The following is a 20,803-nucleotide window of genomic DNA, read 5'->3' on the forward strand; positions in this document are numbered from 1 at the left end:
TAAAGTTGGAAGTCCTAGGCTAAAGCTTAGTGTTGCCTCTAACTGTGTAACAGATCAGTCCCTTAATCTTTCTAAGTGTGTCTCCATTGTTTTGTCTGCAAAATGAGGGATTATCATCACCTGCTTCACATAAGTCCCTCACTGGTAGAACCCTTCCAGGTGATAAGAAATACACTCAGTCTCTTTTTATCTTTTAATCTTTCAAGGCTGGGCTTTTCTAATCAAAAAGCTTCAAGAGGCACGGGAGCTGGGCTGGATCCTACCTAACATTTCCTCAAACTGGGGCTCATCATTCGAAGTGTCTGCATTTAAAAACAAAAACCAGACCAAGATGGCAGAATAGACGGTCCCCAGCATCACTCTCTCCCACCATCAACTAATTTACAACTATTACAAAGCAATGACTGCCGAGCTGGGGCTGCTAGAGCTCAGGATAAGAGGAGGAAGAACTTCAGAGTGCATGAAGGTGAGCGAAGCCACGATGAGAGGAAGAAAAAACCTCTCTGACCGTTTTGAGCCCCGGCCACTTCAAGGCTGGCCCTGGTGAGCATAGGGAGCAAGAGCTGGCTAAAGCCACTGCTGTGTCCTTCATATGAAGTTGCTTGGAGGCTGCAGGGGAGAAGAGGGCCTTGGTGGCCGCCAAGCCAGCAAGACCACTAACAGGGTTCCTGTGGATCCACACAGGAGTGAGAAGCCACAGACAACTGAAAAAAGGAGCCACTCAGAGGCCAGTGAGTCATCACAAGGGGCTGGTGCATGGCCTGTCCAGTGGGAAATGTTGGGAGTGCAGGGGGTGGGGCAGACTGGCCCGCTGGGGGAGCACTGGAGCGTGGACAGCTGATCCACCCTCCAGTCAGCACAGGACCACTCAGTGTAGACTGATCAGGAGTATAGGACTGCAGGAGGTACAGTTTGCTGAAGAGACTCAGGCCCAGACCAGAGTTTCCACACAACCCAGGTGTACCAGACCTCACAAGACCTGGAAGTGCTTACAAGGTCAACAATTAAAACCTGAGCTGCACAAAAAGGCTTCTCCAGAGAATCAGCAGCAAAGCAGCCATTTAGCTCAACCACAGGGCTCAAGTGCTGGTTCCCACAGGAAGTTCCCCTATGTTAGGAGTAACCAAAGGACAACAAATGAGTTCCAGTGCAGAGTTTAAGTGGTGGAAACAGCAAATATCCAACACAGAACTGAAAAGAAAACAAAATACCCACAGATCAGAGACAAAGTTCTGATATTAACCAGTAAAGGTCTAATACCGCCAAAGAACACCTATAAAACCTAGTAGGACCGGAAGCCCCCTGGGCTCCCAAGCCAGGGCAAGGGGAGGGCCGATGGCCTCAGCCATGCTCTGCCAACATCCAGCCCAGTGATGACCACCAAGCTGCCACTGGAAGCATCCCAGGCTCCATAGCTAAGGGCCTCAGCCACACCCCACCAATGTCTGCATCTAACCCAGCAATGACCACCAAGCTGCTGCCAGAAGTACCCCAAGCTCCCGAGCTGGGACGGTAGGGGGCCTCAGCCATGCCCCCCAACGTCCACATCCAGCCCAGTGATGACCACTGAGCTACCACCAGAAGTGCCCCAGGCTCCAAAGCCTGGGCGGTGTGGGACTGTGAGCTTCAGCCATGTCCGCCTGACATCCACAGCCTGCCAGAAAGAGGGGGGTGTTGCCATGGCCTTGACCCCCCTCCCTTTCCTCTTCCTTCCACCCTGCCCCCTCTCCTCCCCTCCCCTTTCACCCCCTCCCCCAGCTGTTGCACAACATTTAGAATGTAAAAAATAATATTAAATAAATTTTTAAAATAAAAATAAAAACAAAAACTTATTAGAAGCTTAAAAAAAACCAAAAGCTGCAACATACTCATGTATTTCCCCAACACAGATAAATAGCCCAACTCCATAAAGATCATACTTAAGCAGACTATCTGGCACTGCATATTTTAAAGGTATTTTTTATACAGAAAATATATATTGCTTTGCTTTGTTTTGATTATAAAGTTTGGGTTTATTTCCTTTTTTTTTTTTTTTTTTTGCATACCTTTTATTGAATTTTGTTTCTTCTTTTGAACGAGATAAAATAAGAAGTAAAAATTGCACATCATCACCACCAAACATATCTACCAGAAATAACCACTATTAACAGTGAGCTCTATCTTGTAAGAATTTTATCTAAGCTTATTGTATTAGTTTGGGTAGGCCTGCGAGAAATAGATAAAAATAAAACCATGCAGCAGCCCTAAGGTAAGCGAGGTTTACTTCTTGCTCATGGAACAGGACTGGGTGGATGAGCACGACAGAGCTGCCCTCATTTATGCTCCAAGATCCACCTTCAGCTTCCACTGCCAAATTCAGCTCTCATCCAGACTCACTCTGGAAGGCATCCCCTTTCCAACCTGCTGTGCTGAAATGACATGAAGGGTTTCTTTCTCTCTGTGTCCCCAGATTTCTGGCAGCATAGCTAGTAGCCTCCTGCAATCTTGGGCCATAATTGCTTAACTGAAAATTGTATGATTCAAATTCACCCTCGCAGGCATGCTTGGAACTCAATCAGATTTGGACTCTTCTTTCCCCGTCTCTAGTTAGAGGTTCTTTGGTACTTGCCTCCACCCCTCTTTGCTTCCTGTCTTTGAAAAGATTATACCAGCTGCATTCGCTTCTGATGTTCTTTCTCTCTCTCCATTTAGCAGCACTGCAGACAGGCCAGGCCCACCCCAATCTTTCTTTGCTTCAGAAGAGATTTTTTAAAAGTCACTCATGTTAAGTGTTGAGCTGTCTTCTTACCTCAGAAAGCAGCTTTTTTCTCCTGCTGTTTTCTTGTGGTAATTTTTATTTATCTTTCTCTTTTTTCCTCTTGTATTTCCCCCCCAAAGTCCATCTCCTCTTTGGTAAGCTCTCTCCTTGCAACCTCTCCCACCTCCTTCTTCTCTTCCAGCCTTCATGCAGGTTGCCAGCCCATGTAATGAACAGTTACTAACAGCAGTGTTTCATTTCCCTTGCATTCATTACCTTTAAGCTGACCCAGGTGGGCTGCATTTCCTTTCAATGTGACCTTCTCTTGGGCCACTCACTCAAGTCCAATTGTTCAACAATAGTCTCTTATTAAACACTTTTCCAGACTGCAAACCACACTCAATTTCTAAACTCTTCTAACTACAGACAGTCCCTGACTTTCAATGCTTCTACTTATGATTTTTTGACTTTACGATGGGTTTTTGGGGGTATTAAATGCATTTTCAGCTTTTGAAATTTTTGACTTATGATGGGTTTACTGGGATATAACCCCATTGTAAGTTGAGGCACATCTGTAGTTTACATTTATTTGTCTCTTACAGCCCCTCAAACATTCCTCCCCAAATGGAAAGCTCTGGCAAAGAGTTTGTTGCTCACTTTGGAAAGAGAGAGCACTACATCGGCAGGGTCTGATAGTCTCTGGAGGGACATGGTGGGATAGGCATGAGATTTGTTTGCTCAGGACAGAGGAAATTCCAAGAATATAGGGCTTTCAGTTTTAAAATTTAGAGACTGGTTTAAAGAGAGTCTTTCCATGCAGGGTCCTGGTTGGGTAAGAATCATGATATAATAGTTTAGTATTAATGGGCACCATAAGGAGAGGATTTGCTTTTAATTAACACATATTGATTATAAATATTTATGAGGTACAGAGTTATATTTCAATACACGTATACAATGTGCGATAATCAATCAAGGTAATTAGTATATTCGTCATTGCAAAAATTTATGAATTCTTTGTGATGAGAGCATTTAAGGTCTAAGAGTTCTCAGAGTCTTAGGATGTAAACTGTTGATGCTTTCTTTTGAGGGGTATTTCTTCAAAAAGTTCATGTAATGAACAATAACGTTGTTTGCCTGGACAAGAGTTTCCCATATAGTAAGGTTATTTAATGAAGACAAAGGACCCATAAGGTTATATGACAGTAGACATTAAGTTGTGTGTGCAAGGAGGAGGGGGAGTAGATGGTCTCTGTTCTCAGACTTAATTCCATCCTCTCTTTTCCAAGTTCTGTGTCCTATTCAACATCCTTAGTTAAAATACCTAACCTAGCATTTTGTTTTATTTTTATTTTTGCAAGAACATTGCAACACCTTCAACCCCCGGTCCCTGATGTCTGTTCTAACTTTCATTCCACTCATAAGAACAACAATTATAAAACCATCATCTATAGATCCCTGACACATGGATCTATAGGCCACATGTCAAATTCCTTATAGGTACTATTTAATCCTCATAAGAGCCCTATGAAAGAGGTGCTGTTATTCTCCCTGTTTTACAGATAAGGATACTATGGCTTTTCCAAGATCGTGTAGCGAGAAGTGACAGAGCCAAGGTTCTATATCAGATCCATCTGACTAATCAGCAATAAAAAGGAGCAAACTACTGATATGTGTTACAACATGGACGCACCCCTCAGACATCATGCTTAATGAAAGGCAGACACAAAAGACTACCTGTTATATGATTTAATTTGTATGAAATGCCAGATAAGGGAAATTTGTAGAGATAGAAAACAGATCAGTGGTTTTTAGGCATGAGGGAGGGAGTGGGGACTAACTACAAATGGAGATATGGTTACTTTAGTCATTGATAGAAATGTTCTAAGACTAGATTATGATGATGGCTGCACAATTCTATAAATTAACTAAAAATCATCAAATTTTTACCTACAATGCATGAATTTTATGGAATGTAAATTCTCCCTGAAATGTTCTAAGCTTTCTGATTGGTACTATGAATGACTAAATTGAAGTCCCTTTAGGAATTAAGCCTCAGATGCCGTCCCTAAAAAGAAAACTTACAAGTCTTACTTGTTCTCGCATACTCTTCATATAAAGATAGGGAGTGCCCTTAAACTCTTTTAGGCAATCTACATATGTTAAATACGTTTAATTTTACCAATGAGAGCCTATTTCTAATAGTCCCTAATTTCACTAATGCTAATCGTGTATTCTTGACCAGCAGGTATACATACCTAAGTTCTAGACACACATGATATCACACCATATGTGCTGAAAAATATTCAATTACTGACATCACAAAATAAACCCAAGTGAACTGTTAAAACTCACTACATCTGTGACATCTGAAATAGCAAGTTACAGAGCCTCATGCCCTTCTTGCTAGGCTATTATCCATCATGTAATTCACTCAAACTCCCACTCCAGTGATCATCGTCTTGGCCAGGATATTTGCTATTGTTAGTAACAAGGATATTTCTCCTCAACTCCTCAAACCATTGGAGGAGATTTTCTTTTCTCTCTAAATCTAAAAGGAAAAAAAAAAACCAAACCCAAAACTACAATTAAGAGAAAGGTAGCCCATAAATTCAAATGGACTGAAACCAAGTCAATGGTGCAAGAGGGCTGGATAGCCACTGTGTCCCTGTGAGGAGCCAGGAGTAGATTGCTGTTGCTGGGACAGACTCCTGGCAGCCACAGTCCCTGTGGCACCACAAAAATGCATATTCTTTTCATGAACATTTGTTAAACTGAGTTACGTTGTTTTATTTTTGATAAGGACAGTAATGGATGTATTATGGTGACTGCGTTCCTTATAACTTTTACAGAGAAATTCGTAATACCAGAAGCTTAACTTACATAGACTCCGATGCCCTAAAAGAGCTTCCCCTCCTAAAGTTCCTGTAAGTACTAACTCCTCTCCTATCCCCCGCACCTTTTTTTTTTTTTTTTAAGTATTTTAATGCTGTCGTCTGCTGGGAATCTTCCTAGGATGATGTGGTCCAATGCTGGGACTGGAAACCTGCTCCAAGAGACACAAGGGGAAAAATGCCATCGTTGAGTCTTTAAATGTAGTATCAGAACAAAGTAAAACAAAATCCCAAGAGCCATTTGGTCAATTTTGTTTGGAAATGGGTATCATAACAATATTATAGTGGCTGTTACATATAGCAAGAAAAAAGCCACAAAAGGTAAAATCCAATCTTTGGGGGTGTGGAGACAAAAATGGAGGGGACAACACTTAACTGCTTTGCTCTGGCAACTTATGAGCTGATCATAATCTCCACGGGAGCAGGGACTGCAACATTTTTGTTCTCTGTTGCATCTTTACTGACTAGCACAGAGTAGGTGCTCAATAAAAATGCACTCAGTGAATGTGCATATACGGCCTCAGGCCCTCTAGACACCAGCTGGAAGAAACTTTTTTTCTGCTTATCTGCATTATAAAAACTAAAAAACAAAAACAGTGTGAAGAAGAAAATAAAAACCAACCTTAACCCCAATACCCAGAAATAATCACTATTAACATTTCAGTTCATTTCCATCCATGCCTTTAAAATAAAACTGTATAGATATTTTAGGAACTAAGTCTTTAAGGATGAAAAGGAGTTATCCAGGAAAAGAAGTGGGATGGGGGTTGGGGAGCTGTAGAGGAGAAATACAAGTAGATGGAATAGCGTAATAAAGACGCAGAGCTGTGGAATCACATGGCTTATTGGAGGAACTAAAAAATAGTTCATATTGAAGAGATGGGAGTAGGATATGCCAGGAGTACAGAAGAGAAAGGTGATGGGATATGCAGCTGAAAGGATATGTGGAAATGGACATCATAATGTGAAAACGTGAGGCAAGGTAATCACTCCTCTTATGGACTTTGAGTTCCAATCAACAACTCCTTGATATCACGATCTCCTACTATGTGCAAGGCTCTGTGGGAACACACAATTTTCTAAGATATTGTCCTTGCCTTTAAGAAGCTCACAGTCTAGTTGGAGACATATTGTACATGAAATTGAAAAGTTCCACTCCTGCAGGAGTATAATGGAAAGTGGCAGATGAGCGGTACATAGTGTTTAGGGGCTCAGGTAATGAGTGGTAAGATCAAAAGGAGAAGGATTTACATGGGGTTTCAAAAGATAAAAGACGTCCCGGTCCAAGTCCCTTTTATATGGCATTTCCAGCCCTTTACTATGTGGTCCTCGCCTTGACTCTTGGGCCTTCCCCCACCTACTCTTCCACGTGAACCCCTATTGTAAATGAATGTTTGTTTATTGTGCTTTAAATATACCTTATGGAATCTCACCTCTCTCCTTCGTTATCTGGAATGTCCCATTTGCTTATTTTGAGACTTCTGGCTCCTGCTGCCTCTTCAAATCCTACGCCTTCTGCTCTAGAAGGAGTCATGGCTGAATTTGCCGTAGAAGGTGCACCAATGGAAGAAGAGTTTTCTCTACTGGAAGACTTTAAAGTTTTACTGGGTCATGTCTAGGTCTCACCCTATGCCATACCAAGCCTCTCAAAATAATTTTTGCTTCCAGTATCCACGTTATAGTAGCTGCAACAAATCTTAAGCCAACGAAATCTGGGTGACATCAGGAGCCTGAAAGTTTTGGAGTTCATGCTGTTTTATGCATGTCTTTTAATCTTGACATCTTTCCCTGGATGACACAAACTTTGGAAAGTGAAGACATTGTCTTTGGCTGATTTCCTTCCTTCTCTGGATGTATTTTTTTAAATGGTACCACTGCAGTGGTACTCCCTGTTCGCTACTGAGAAAGCCATTCTTGGCAAAATAACAACATGACATAGTGTAGCATTTGAAAAAGGAAGCCCAGCTTAGAGATGGGTAATTGTATCTCTCCGTCCCATCCACCCCTTTTCCCACCCCTCCAACATACATATAATGTTCTCCAATTAAGACCAAGAAATAACACACACACACACACACACACACACACACACACACACACACACACACACACACACACACACGGGAAAGAAATCTCAATTCCTATTTCTAGGAATCCCACTTGATTCAGACATTCCCCACAGTATTATAAGCAAAGTGAATGTACTGACACTGGAAGGCTAGATTAAATTACTGTGCCTTGAGAGAACATCATCTCATCCAGGGGTTACAATTTGCCCAGGATCACTCAGATATTTCAGTGAGGAGTTAGGACGGGACTCCAGGCTACCTCAGAACCCATGCTTTCAGCTATCACATGATTATACTTTCTATGTGTTGATTTTTCTTACCTAAATTATGTCCTTTTTCCTCCTTTTTTCATGTAACGAAGTGGCATTTTCAACACTGGACTTAGAATATTCCCTGAACTGACCAAAGTTTATTCCACTGATGTGTTCTTTATACTGTAAGTATGCACACGTGCAATGTTTGGCAATATTTTGTTCATCACAGACAAGAACTAGGGTACAGCCATGGGGTTGGTTGAAGCCAAGTAGAGCAATTGTTTCAAAGTAAAAGCAGCGATCAGTGGTCACTGCACCAATGGATGAAGTAAGGCACGGACTGGGAAACAGCCATTGGATTCAGTAATGTAAGCATCGGTGATTCTGACAAGAACAGTTCAGTGGAGTGCTGGCAGTGGGGAAGTCTGGTCATGGTGGGCTCAAAAGAGAATTGGAGGGGGAGAATTGCAGAGAGTGACCATAACAAGCTTTTTTGAGAAGTTTTATTACTAAAAGGGAGCAGAAAATGTCTCAGTAGTTAGAAGGTATCAGGTCAGGAGAAAAGACTGTGTGTTTTTGCTTTTAAATGGGAGATATTATGGAATGTTTGCTTGCTGATGAGAATGCTTGAGTAGAAGGAAAATTTGATGATAATGACAATAATTATTTTTCATATAGTTTTTAGTAGTTTTCAAGCACTTTCCCATGCATCACGTCTTTCATTCAACCACCTTATAAGGCATACAAGGAAGTTACTGTTTTTCCATTCCACAAATGAGCAATTTGAGGAATAGAAAACCTATGTGATTTCGTTTGAGCAGAGTCCCAAGGAGCAGTCAAGAGTGATGCTCAGAGTACTTCTTGTGACTTCTGATTGGTGACCATGTGGTCTTTTCCAAAATCTGCAAAAAAAGGTCAATTGTCTTACCAAATTGTATGGGAGTATGCAAAGAGAATTACAAGTAGAGTTTGCACTACAGAGTCAGCAAATGTGGATGTTAGCCTCCAAACTCTTGGGTTTTTGCTAGAAAAAAATTGACCATGCTTCTTTGATACAGAAGGGCTCAGAGTGAAATAAAGGCAGTCTTCCAGGAACTAGACTGGTGTAGATTCTCCAAGAGCATCTGACTGACAGTTTTGCAAGTGGAGTACATTTAGTAATACTCATGAAATGAAATCCATTGATCCCTCTCTTCCAACTCTTTTTTTAAACTTTATGATCAGTATATAATAATTGCACATATTTATGGAGTAAAATGAGGTATTTTGATACATGTATACATTAAGTAATGATCAAATCAGGGTAATTAGTATATTCATCATTTTAAACATGTATAAAGGTTCCACACATGTAGAAAATTCTAGCTGTTGTGGACAAAGTGTCCCAGATTCAGGAGAACTCTCTAAAATCCATTCACTTCCCTTGAGATGAAAATTAAGTCAGGGACCTCAGCCCACACCCAAAACTCACTTGCTTACTGCACACTTGGGGCTCTGGGTGCATGTTCATCTAGGACATCTCTCACCACCTCACTGGACCTCTGAGCCACCAGTGGTTACGAAGGGTCAATGAAACTCAAAAAGAAATAAGCTTAAGTTGTATTGTGTCCAGCTTTTCATTTAAGCGCATAGGTACAGCAAGAGCCCAGTTCCAGGAAGAAATTATATTTTCATAAAGTGTTTTTGTTCTCTCTCTTGCAGTGAAATCACAGACAACCCTTACATGACTTCAATCCCTGTAAATGCTTTTCAGGGACTGTGCAATGAAACCTTGACATTGTGAGTATTGCCAGTCCTATACCTGCCAACACTGAATTTTGTTTTGGGATGTTGTCATATTTGTATAGACCATCCGAGAACTAAACCTTAAACAAGGGTCCTTCAAAAAGTTCATGAAAAATAGAATTAAAAAATAATATGAATCTTTCCATGAACTTTTTGAAGTACTCTTGTAATATGTACTCTGTAATCTTACAAAGGATTACATATAACTAAATAAGAATGTTGTCTTATGGTGTGGTGCTTTGTAGACTACAAAAGGGTTTAGGTAACAAAAGTATTCCCTTATGGTGGTGATTGGTACATTTCTTATGTAAACGGCCAGTTAGGCTTTACAGACCATATGGCCTCTGTAGCAACTGCTCAACTTTTGCATGGCGAAAACAGCAACACATAATACACAAACTAATGAGCATGTCTGTATTCCAATAAAATTTTATTTACAGAAACAGGCAGTGGACCAGATTTGGCCTGCAGGCCTTATGGTATAACATTCTGTATTAAAGTATCCCCATTTTGCAGAGGCAGAAGCTGAGGTTTAAGCCAATTTAAGTGAGTTTCCCAAGGTTCCTGAATTAGAAAGTGGTGCCACTAAGGTCTTTTAATTCTCTGTACTCACACTTTTACCCAGTAATCGTAGACTATGATTAAGCTCCTATAAGGGGGTTTTGAATAGAAAACATAGTGCTTCTATATATCATCATTTTTCCAGCTCTTGAATGGGTTCTGCTTTTTAGATGTTCAAAAGTAGATGCTTGATCAGGGATATTCACAAAATGATGTTTTGATGGAGAAAATCTAATAGAGGTATAAAAGATAAGTTAATTCTTTAAGTTGATAGAAAATTCCTCTTTCATTGCATTGGCCACAAAGTATAGAGTTGGGGCTACCTCTGAAGGATCCTTTTCCTCTATTTTTAATACCACTGCCCAAGTTTGGACTCAGTGGGTTTTTGCCCAGACTGTCACCCCAGTCCCTTTCTCTAGTCACACCATGGTAGGGGGTTCTTTATCAGAAACAAACCTGATTGAATTACTCCCTAGCAAAATTGATTCAAGATTCCATCCAGTTCTTCTTAGGAGCTATTTTCTGAGCCATCCCATATCTACCAATTTGGGCCCAATGAAGCTATCTCAACTTCTGGGAGTCTATCCACAGGGGAAGAGCATTTCAGTAAATCCTTTTCCCCACAACATGGGGGCAGCTGTCTTGAAAAGACAAGAAGCTCCTTCTCAGCCACTATTTCTTTTGACAGCACAGCAAAGATCTGGGCTCTTAGCCCACTCATCCCCAAACCTCAAGGCATTTACCTCCTCTGCAAGGTTCCCATTGCACCATTTAGCGCCCATCATAAGTAAACTCCTACATTCTGAACTTCTTTACAGAATGTTACCTTTACCTTTGACATTTTTTTCTAAGGACCCATATCCCAAGTATCCCTCTCAAGTGAAAGCAGCCCATTGTCCCGCACCTTGCATGGGGCCTGAAGGCACTTTATAAACATCTGAGTGAGGGAACCCCCTATTTCTGAAATGTAGGGGTGGGGATGGCATAGGTTGTTTATTATCTTTTCAGATGATTATTTCTACATTCCTTCAAAAGTCCTTGGTTCTTTGAAGCTCATGCTCAAAAACCTGTAAACATTAAAGGATATATATCCGATGCAGAGTTTGTAACCATATTCCTGGTAGGATAGAGTTTCAAAGTTTGCAATTCTTTCTTTCTTTCTTTCTTTTCACTCTTTTCCCTTTTCAAGGCCTATTTGATCATTAAGTGTTTTATTTAATCTCTGAAATGTAACTCACAGAACATTTTTAATGTACAGAACTCTCAAGAAAGTCTTTGAAAATAAAAATGCCAAATGCATAATTCTCACAGCTTCATAAAAGAGCTCTAGTTTACAAAGAATTAACTTATTCACTAGAGATTTCTCAGCCTCTGTGCCTGTGTCCCTGGGGTATTGCAATCCTCAACCAAGATACCTTAGTAGCTGGAATTAAACTCACTACATAATTATTTAAAACAAAACAAAAACAACAAAAGCGTGAGATTATTTCTCAGTTCCCTACAACTATATAGGATAAATTCAAGCTTTAGGATACTTCTTTTAACATGGTCATCTCATAAGTGTCCCTTATTGAGTTAAATGTATAGTTTGATCCTCCCAGCAACCTTTTGAATAGGTACTACCATCACATTTTTAGAGATAAGGAAACTGAGGATAAGAGAGGTTGAGAAATTCTCAGGGTTACCTTGCTGTTAAATAGTAGACACAGGTCTAATCCAAATTTAGAGTCTCCTGTGTGCTGCTTAATGTGTTTCCAGAGTGCACATTGGTGGATTACCATAGTTTTCACAGTTCCCCTACAATTGCCAAAAGGCGTTCCCACTAGCTGTGCCCAATTATGGATGTGGGTGTCTTTTCTTATCTTCCTGCCAATAACCCCCATGCATCCCTATGTAGCCCAGAATTCCCAAGGCTGGGGCTCCTCCTGCTGAAAGAGTGTGTGCTGAAAATCCCTTTTCTGAGTGTATATGGAACATTTTTTAAAAATCCTTAATGGTGGCAAATCTTTGCTCCTCAAAGTAAATATGCTTCTGAGAAACAGCTCAAATTTACTAGGAGCAAAGTCCGGAGCCTGGGCATTCAAACTGGGAAATTCAAACAAGGCACACTGTAAATTTTTCTTGTGGGGTGCATATGTGGGACCTGCAAAACTTTTATGCACATGTCTGACACCAAAGAAATTAACCGAACCCTTCAGAAAAGGGCTAGCACCATTTCTCATGCGTCTCTGACTTTTTTGTCTTCTATTGATTGTAGGAAACTGTACAACAATGGCTTTACTTCAGTCCAAGGACATGCTTTTAATGGAACAAAGCTGGATGCTGTGTAAGTCAAGGGTAGCTGTGAAAACCGCCACCTCCCCCCCTCCAACAAGAACCATCCAGTGGGTCAGAATTCTGCTGAGAGATAGGTTCTACCAGAGCATCCCTACAACCCAGAGTTAGTGTGACCAAGTCTTCAAGATAATGATAAGGATCTTTGTAAGGGCCAGCTTTAGTGGACACTTACATTGGCTCCAAATCTAAATCCCAAAGCTTTTATCCTCAGTGTGTGTATGTGTAAATGAAGTAAAAGGTTATCTTTAATCAAGTCCAAAGCAGTTCAGAAAATAAGACTTTCATTTAGTTCTTTCTGACATATTTTTGGGAAAATGTCAGTTTATATTTGATTCATCCAGAAATAGCTGAAAAACCATATTCAACTTTTGCTTTTTCAAAAAATAAATAATGCCTGGAACAGCTGAAAAAGCAAGCAATAGACTTTGTGTTTGATTTGTTTTATAACACTTCTTGAGAATTTCATTAACAATTATATATTTTTTTCAATTCCAGATGTTCTATTGGGGGTTTTATCCCCAAATTTACTGGTTCACTTCGAATAGGGCCTTGTTAGTTTGTAATCCCATCATTTTTTTCTCTTTAAATATTTTATACATAGTTATTTTATATTCTAGAAATGATCATTGCAAAATCTGAAAGCCTTATGATTCTAAATCTGTTATGAAGTACACTGCTTTTCAAACTTTACTGGGCATACAAACCATCTGGGGGAATCTTATCAAAACACAGACTCTGATTCAGTAGATCTGGAGTGGGCCATGGGATTCTGAATTTCTAACAAACTCCCAGGTGATGCTGATGCTGCTGGCCCATGGACCACACCTTGAGTAGCAAGTGTGAAGAAAATAAGCTGCACAACCTAAGCATTGACCCTAGATGGAAAACAACATGCACATAGATTAAGTGATTCGAGCTGATGTTCTGGTTTAGGGGTTAGGTGATAGGTTCTGGAATAATTCCATTTTTAAAGGATAAATGGTAATAAATTTTGAAGTCATTATACTTAAGCAAGGCTCTCTGAGTTCTGTTTGAAGTGGAGTCTCACTCTTTGGCAGGCTTTTGGGCTTCCTACTAGTGTCTATCAAATGAAGAGTTAAAGTACTATTCTCTCTTGATTGTCTGGTTGTGGGGTCATTGGGGTTGACTTCCATCATATTGTGAAAATACATAATCACAGGAAGACTCAATAGAGTAACATGAATACTTACACATCAAATTCATTTGAAGAATTGGACAGACCCTCCTTCCATCTTAACTTTGTCATACTAGCCTCATAAGCAATCCCTCATTTACTTATCTACATATTTATGGAACACTACTCACTGGCGATACAAAGGTGAACAGCAGCAATATACTCCCTGCCCATACTGGTGGGGTCAACTCAAGGGCAGCAATACAAAGGGTCAAGTACATTAGGGAGAAATGACCCAAATCCAAAATATGCCTCTCAGATAAAAAACAACCAACCCCTGAATATTAAATAACTTTGGCCTCCTTGTTTGGAGATACAAGCAGGATTCTCCCTAGATTTACCTCATGTTTTTCTCTAGTATTAGCATTTGTTTTTAATATTACGTGAATCTCACCAAATATCTTCTTCTTTGATTCATCTCTTCCTAGAAAGCCATGACCCTTAAGGGAATGATCTTCCCAATTCAAATTTTCTATGAATGAAGTGGGGTATTAGGACTTTCTAAATTAATTAAGACCGTTTGTAGATGCCGAGGGCATAAAGATTTCAGAGGACTGTTATAGTGTTCTAGATGTTGGGGCACCAAGGGGCTAGCATTGAGGCATCAGAGAACCACATTAGCAAGGGCGGGAGGAAGAACAGTGGAGACATTTTCAACCAGGGAAACCAGAGCTAATAATATGGCTCCTGAATTCTGCCTGTCAGGCTGATTCTTGCCTGAACCAAAAACTGCCTTTCCAGAATGCTAGATTAGAAAAAGAACATGAAACCTTAGATACAGAGTAATCTATTTCTTTTTTTTTATTTATTTTACACTTGAAACATAATTGATTATACATATTTATGGGGTAGAGTTGATTATCAGTATTTGTATACAATATGTGATGATCGAGTTAGCATTATTAGCGTGTCCATCATTACAAATCATAATCATTCTTTGTGTCCATGACCCAGTTTCTCCCAACCCCTCTTCCCCTTTCCATTTCTAAAACTTTTATTTTTTCCATAACAAAAGATTTTTAAAGCCTAAGATAAAGATCTATGCTTCAAATTATTTGCTTCTTTCTCCTGCCATATTTAGTCATTGGCAGATATGACCCGCAAACACCTTCAGTTATCATTTTTTAAGGACAGAGATTTGGGGGTGTAAAATTCAGACTTTAAGGTCTACAGAGCAATGGTCCTCAATATTTGCTACCAAGTGGGATCACCTGAGGAGTTTGGAAGCACTGATGTCTCAGTTTTACCACCAGGATTATGGATAAAGCCAGGGCAATGAGGATTTAAACATCTACCCAGGTGAGTCTGATGTGGATCAAAAGTCAGGAACCACTGCTGTGGAATACATTATCAATCTCCTTGTCAACTGTCACGTTTTACATATGAAGGAAACAAAGCCCAAAGAGTTCACGTAGCTCTTTTAAAATAAATAAATAAATAAAATAAAAGCACGGTATTTAAATTTGATAGAGCTGACTAGTCAAGACAAAGTTGAGACCTGGATCCCCTGGTTGAGGACACTTTCCCCTGCACTCTGCTGGGATTCTTGTCACTGACTTACCCGCTACCGCCAAGGTGTGGACACCCAACTCCTCTCGTTGGTGCTGGTGGAGCCACTGCTGCTCATTTTTTAGCACAGAGCTTCCATGTCCTCTCTGGAAGTGTCTCCAGATATCTCCACATGTTCAGCCACCTGGAGTTCATCCAGACCCTGTCCTTTTGGGTTTTTATGGAGGCTTCATTATATAGGCAGGGTTGATTAAGTCATTGGCCATTGGTGATCAGCTCATCCTTCAGCCCCTCTCCCATCCCCAGAGGTGGGAGGGCTAGTGGAGCTGACTGTCCCAACCCTCTAATCATGCCTCAGGCTTTCTGGTGACCAGCTCTCATCCTGAAGCTATCAAGGGGCCCCAGCCACCAGTTATCTCATTAGCATCCAAAAGACACTCTTATCACTCCAGTGATTCCAAGGGTTTTAGTTGCTGTGTGCCAGGAAACCGATGAAAACCAAACAAACATATGAAAACCAAACAAACATATATTTCACACTATCACAGTAATGAGTCTTTTGAGATGCCATCTTATTGGGAGGCAGGTCAATTTGACAAAGTTCATTCTAGAGGCAGCCTATGGAGATTCCAAGAACTAGTAAAGATTTCAGATCATATGATAGTCTTCTGAAACTAAACCTACAAAGAGAGTATATAGGGGGACTCCCTCTACCTTCTCACCAGCTTTCTCCTTGGAGCATAATATGGGCTCTGTGAGTGGCTTGGCTGATGATAGAGAATTATGCTGTTGGAATATTCACTGGAATAATTCACTGGTGTCCTGATTCTAATCAGTTCAGTCTGTTCTAATCACTAACCATTCCTTGAAACATAGGAAAGAAATCAGTGTATCATTTCACCATATTTTCTTGACATTTTTATGTTGAGTGTAAAAGTTATTTGGAAGAGTTTAACAAATGTGGGAAATATTTATTAGTTAAGAATCATTTGTTTCTTGGTTTCTATAAGTTTAGTTCAGAGGTCAGCAAAATTTTTTCTGGGAAGGGCCTAGATAGCAAATAATTTGAGCTTTGTGGAACATATTGTCTTAGGTGCAGCCACTCAACTCTACCACTGTAGTGTGAAAGCAGCCATAGACACTACATCAACAAATGAGCATGGCTGCGTTCCAATAAAACTTTATTTACAAAAACAGGGGCAGGCAGAATTTGACTGCAGGGCCATAGTTTGCAGACCTCTGGTCTAGATGACATTCAGTGAGGATGGCCATTGTGTGGTGAGTTACGTAATCTGTTTCTCCCAATTCCTGGTAAAGGTTAAAGGGAAGTCATGGGACAGAGATAAGAAGTATCTGGATAAAAATATTTCAGGGTTAGAAAGTTCAGATCCAATCATAATAGAAAACAAAGATCTTTTTTTCAATCCGTATTTTGAATCCAAACTGGAAACTCTGCTCCTGTTATAAAACAATGCTCTGTCTATTCATCATTCTACCCTAAGTTTCTGATTCCTGGTTGATGGAAATTTATTCTTTCCTAGATTTAAACACTTCAATAAAAGGTATCATGTAAATCCAATGTAAAATCAAGATGATGGCCATGATAAGGAGCCCTGGGCCTGGAGGAAGACAAGGATTGAGCTGTAGGTAAAGAAAACAGAGGTCAAATCTCTATGGTAATAATGAAATAGTATTCACTCAGTTTTTAACAAAGGGCTGTTGCTTCTGGTCTCAATTTTAATTATAATTTTAAACTAAGGTAAACATATCAATCCCATATAATTATCCTAATAGTGTTCAAGGATTGCACATAGCATGTTAGCAGTGTGGTAATTTCTCCAGAAGTGTGTTCAGGTATCTTTAGGTTCTAGTTTAAACAAAATGTCATCCAAAAGAGCAGTCATTCCCCATCAGTCCACCTCATGCCAATTTATTGAAATTAACAGATTTGACCTTATTTACACCCATCTTTTTAGTGTAACTGAATAATACAATTACAGCCAAGTTGGACAAATTCCACATTGAGTACAAGCAGTGATTCCTCAGCAACAGTTGAGTAATTAGTTAGGAGTTCATGAAAATGATGGCAGATGCATAAAAGCACTTCATCCTGTGATTTCATATGGAACCAAGCCCCTTGTCATCACTCAGATGTGAAAGTAATAATAATACAAGCATCCCTTGCTCAACAGAAGTTGAACTGTACTCAGTCGCAAGTTAAATCATACAATTATTCTTTGGAAGCTCTTTTCCATCTTCTCTTTCCACACCATCTGCATTGGGATATGTTGTTTCTCACAGAGTGTCTACTTCTCTGTGTCATATTTTCTATGGTTAACCACTAGAACTAGCTACGATCTGACAGTAAACATTTGGACAGGAAAAAAAACCACCATTTTGACGTTCTGAGAACCTACCAAGACACTAATCATTATAAACAGAATCAGCACAATTAATGTGCTAATTGTCATCACACATTAGTTGATTAGAAGTAAAACACCACAGCTGGGAGCACTGGGAAAAGATGACGATAGAAAAGATTGGAGGATTAAGCAGGCCATTTTTTCTCATGGGGTAAGTATTTGAGCAGCTTGTAGGGTATGTTCCAATGTTGACGTTTACCTCTCCCTATTGAAATCTTGAGCATCTTCTCACCTATTTCTGTTTACAAACAGGTGTCCTCATTTCTACTAACAAAAGGATTTCCATAGAGCAATACAGCTTTTCTTTAGACTGACATGAGAGCTAGGCAGGGGTTCCCTTTAATTTTCTGAATAACCAGAGCTGTGGGAAAGAAACACGGTTCCCCACAGAAGTGTTCCCATGCGATTCTCACAACATAATCAGGTGCCAGCCCAAGTTTCCCCTAAAGGGATTGTAGAGGCACAGGCTGAAATTCCATCTTGGAGCTGAAATGTATCCTAAAACTCCCCAGAGAGCGAGCAAGGCTCAGCAGCAATAGCAAATTTCTTTGCCGTAGTACCATAGTCCTCTCTCTGACATAGATCACTTCCTTCTAAATATAGTGTGGAAGAAACCCCTCTCTAGGAGATACCTAGCAACCGGGTTTTCATTTATTCATCCAGCAAGTCCTTATTGAATGGCTACTACGTACCAAGAGTGAGTATGCATAATACTGGGTTTGTCAGTTGGATACTTTTCCGCAACTAATTCCTGACCACCTTCATTTTCCTGACTACCTTGTCCTTCCCGAACTATGAAATACACAATCTTAAATCAGGGGAGGGCTTCTTAACTGCCTTTATGGAAAATCTGACTTCTCTTTTCTAAGAAGAACTGCATTGCTTCCAACAAGTTCTCAAAGAGGCATGAGCTCTCCCAAACAGTAAAGAGCCATTGAACACACAGATGTAGCAGTGCCTATCTTATTTTTAAAGGAAATACCAGTTCTTTTCTTATTAGCCTTTCCCGGTATTTATATTTAGAAATCCTGACTTTCAAGAAGCCTTTTCTCTCACCTCTTACTTACTATAAGCCTTTCTACTCTCTTTTGAGTTCATTCATGTCATCCTCTCCTTTCAAGGGATAGTTTAAATAATCACGCCCAATATGAAAAAATCATTATCTAGAGTAGGTTACCCTAGCTTACCAGGATTTGTGATTTATTTACCCAAGCTGGCTTACAGAATGTGGATTCTAGAGAAATCAGGGTAAGCCATGGTCAAGGAATCAGTTTAACTAAACTGACTTTCCCAAAAAATAGTATGTGATAAATGAGGCTCATGGATCACTGTCTTCATGGATATTAAGGCTTCTGCATACATATTTCTCCACCCAATTCTCGAAGCTTCAGATCGAAGGTGGGAGGAGCAGTCTGAACCCAAGGTTAAAGACTAAGTGAAGCAGCCCTCAAAACTGCTAAAGGCAGAGTGGGGGTTTCATTTTTAAGCACCTAATTATCTCTAAGAGGTAAAGTACCCAAGCAGCCATGTTGGTTTTAGAGAATGCAGCCTCCTGCAAGATCAGTTCGTTGCTGTTCAAGCTGGCTGTGTCTCCTCGGCATCCTCCTTCTCCCCTCCTGGACTCTGGCTGGCTTTCCCCATTTTAACTATTCTGTAGCATTTCTGGTAAACTGCAATGCTTATCAACCAGTCTTCTAATCCTCAGGGGCATATTAAGTATCAGATGAAAACACTGCAGAATTGGACAAGCAAAAATTTAGCTTTACAATGATTTCTAATGATTAGAGCAAGCCGATTTCACTTGCAGCCGTTGGAGGTGAAGAGGGAAAACTGAGATGAGCTCACTGGCTCCTCTTTGATTTTCAGCAGCCTGGGAACAGAATGTGAGATGCTAGCTGCATTGACCAAAGAATACAAAAACAGATGCAAGCCAGTGTGACCCTTATGCTGAGCTTAGTTGTCTTTTTACAAAATCATGCTGTTCAAGATCTTCTCTCCAGTTGTTTTCTCCAAGGTGGCCGTTGTTCACTCCAGCTGTCATTGACCAAAGGAACTCTGTGGGCATAGTGGGTTAAAGAAGAGTCGAACAATGATCAAGTGGGGACTGTGACTGGAGCCATCGGGAAGGCATAGATTGTCTGGTTTAGCATCTTCTAACATATGGGAGACTAACTGATCCTCCCTGTGTCAGTCTTAAAAATGGTCTGGAAGCTGGGTGGCCAGCCACTACCTAAAGAGGCTGTGTCTGGGCCACACCCTTGTGGTGTTTGTAAACCAGCTGCCTCACTAACCACTGCCGTCAAGAAAGTCAATTGGCCAAATACCAACACACCATATGCTAAGTTCTCTATTCTTTCACTCTGCATTATTTTCTCTTTAAAGCATTCTCTTGTGTCACCTTAACACCTTGACATTGCCCACCTCATTTCCTTGGAAGAAAAGTGTATTGATTTATTTATACACTCATCACATATTCATCCAACAGATAGTTATGGAGGTGCTAAACTAGGCACTGGGTATACAGCAATGAATAGGACATAGAACTTTCATTCTGGTTGGGGAGACAATAAACAAGTAAACAAATAAATAAACATGGTAATTACAGATTGTGATAACACGATGAAGGAAACAGAGTGTAAGGAGGCAAAAAGGTGATGGCTACTTTAGATTAGGTAGTTCTCAACCTGTATTTAAGAAAAAATTAAGAGACTCAAAATGTATACCAATTTTTGAGTTGTCATTTTATGGAGTTCCAGTACTTACCTGTCATTTGGTTAATCTTTCATTCTACTCAGAAGGGTAACACTTCTCCTGCATTAGTGGTTGGTAATATTCTCCTCTCCCCCACCTCCCCACCACCACTCTAATGATGACCCATTTCTAGGTCCAATTAACCAGGGGGAAGTTTCTCTGTGAGGGCTCTGGAGAAGGAATCTTTCTAAGCAAGAGTCTTCGTGTTATGCTATTATTATTATTATTAACTATCAGCCTTAAGAATTTTCCATCATGAATGCAAACTCCATAAATAGAATAATAGAA

At 40.2% G+C, this 20,803-nt stretch overlaps 1 protein-coding gene across 2 annotated transcripts in view; it reads left to right on the forward strand.

Moving 5' to 3' along the window:
- TSHR (thyroid stimulating hormone receptor) overlaps positions 1-20,803 on the forward strand; it is a 145,000-nt gene that overhangs the window by 93,310 nt on the left and 30,887 nt on the right. For both annotated transcript variants that reach the window (XM_063090566.1, XM_063090567.1), the window contains exons 4-7: positions 5,590-5,664; positions 8,062-8,136; positions 9,656-9,733; positions 12,558-12,626. In XM_063090566.1, the coding sequence (XP_062946636.1) occupies positions 5,590-5,664; positions 8,062-8,136; positions 9,656-9,733; positions 12,558-12,626 (297 nt within the window). The remainder of the gene's footprint in view (positions 1-5,589; positions 5,665-8,061; positions 8,137-9,655; positions 9,734-12,557; positions 12,627-20,803) is intronic.

Source organism: Cynocephalus volans, chromosome 3, assembly GCF_027409185.1.
Source record: "Cynocephalus volans isolate mCynVol1 chromosome 3, mCynVol1.pri, whole genome shotgun sequence".
NCBI lineage: Eukaryota > Metazoa > Chordata > Mammalia > Dermoptera > Cynocephalidae > Cynocephalus > Cynocephalus volans.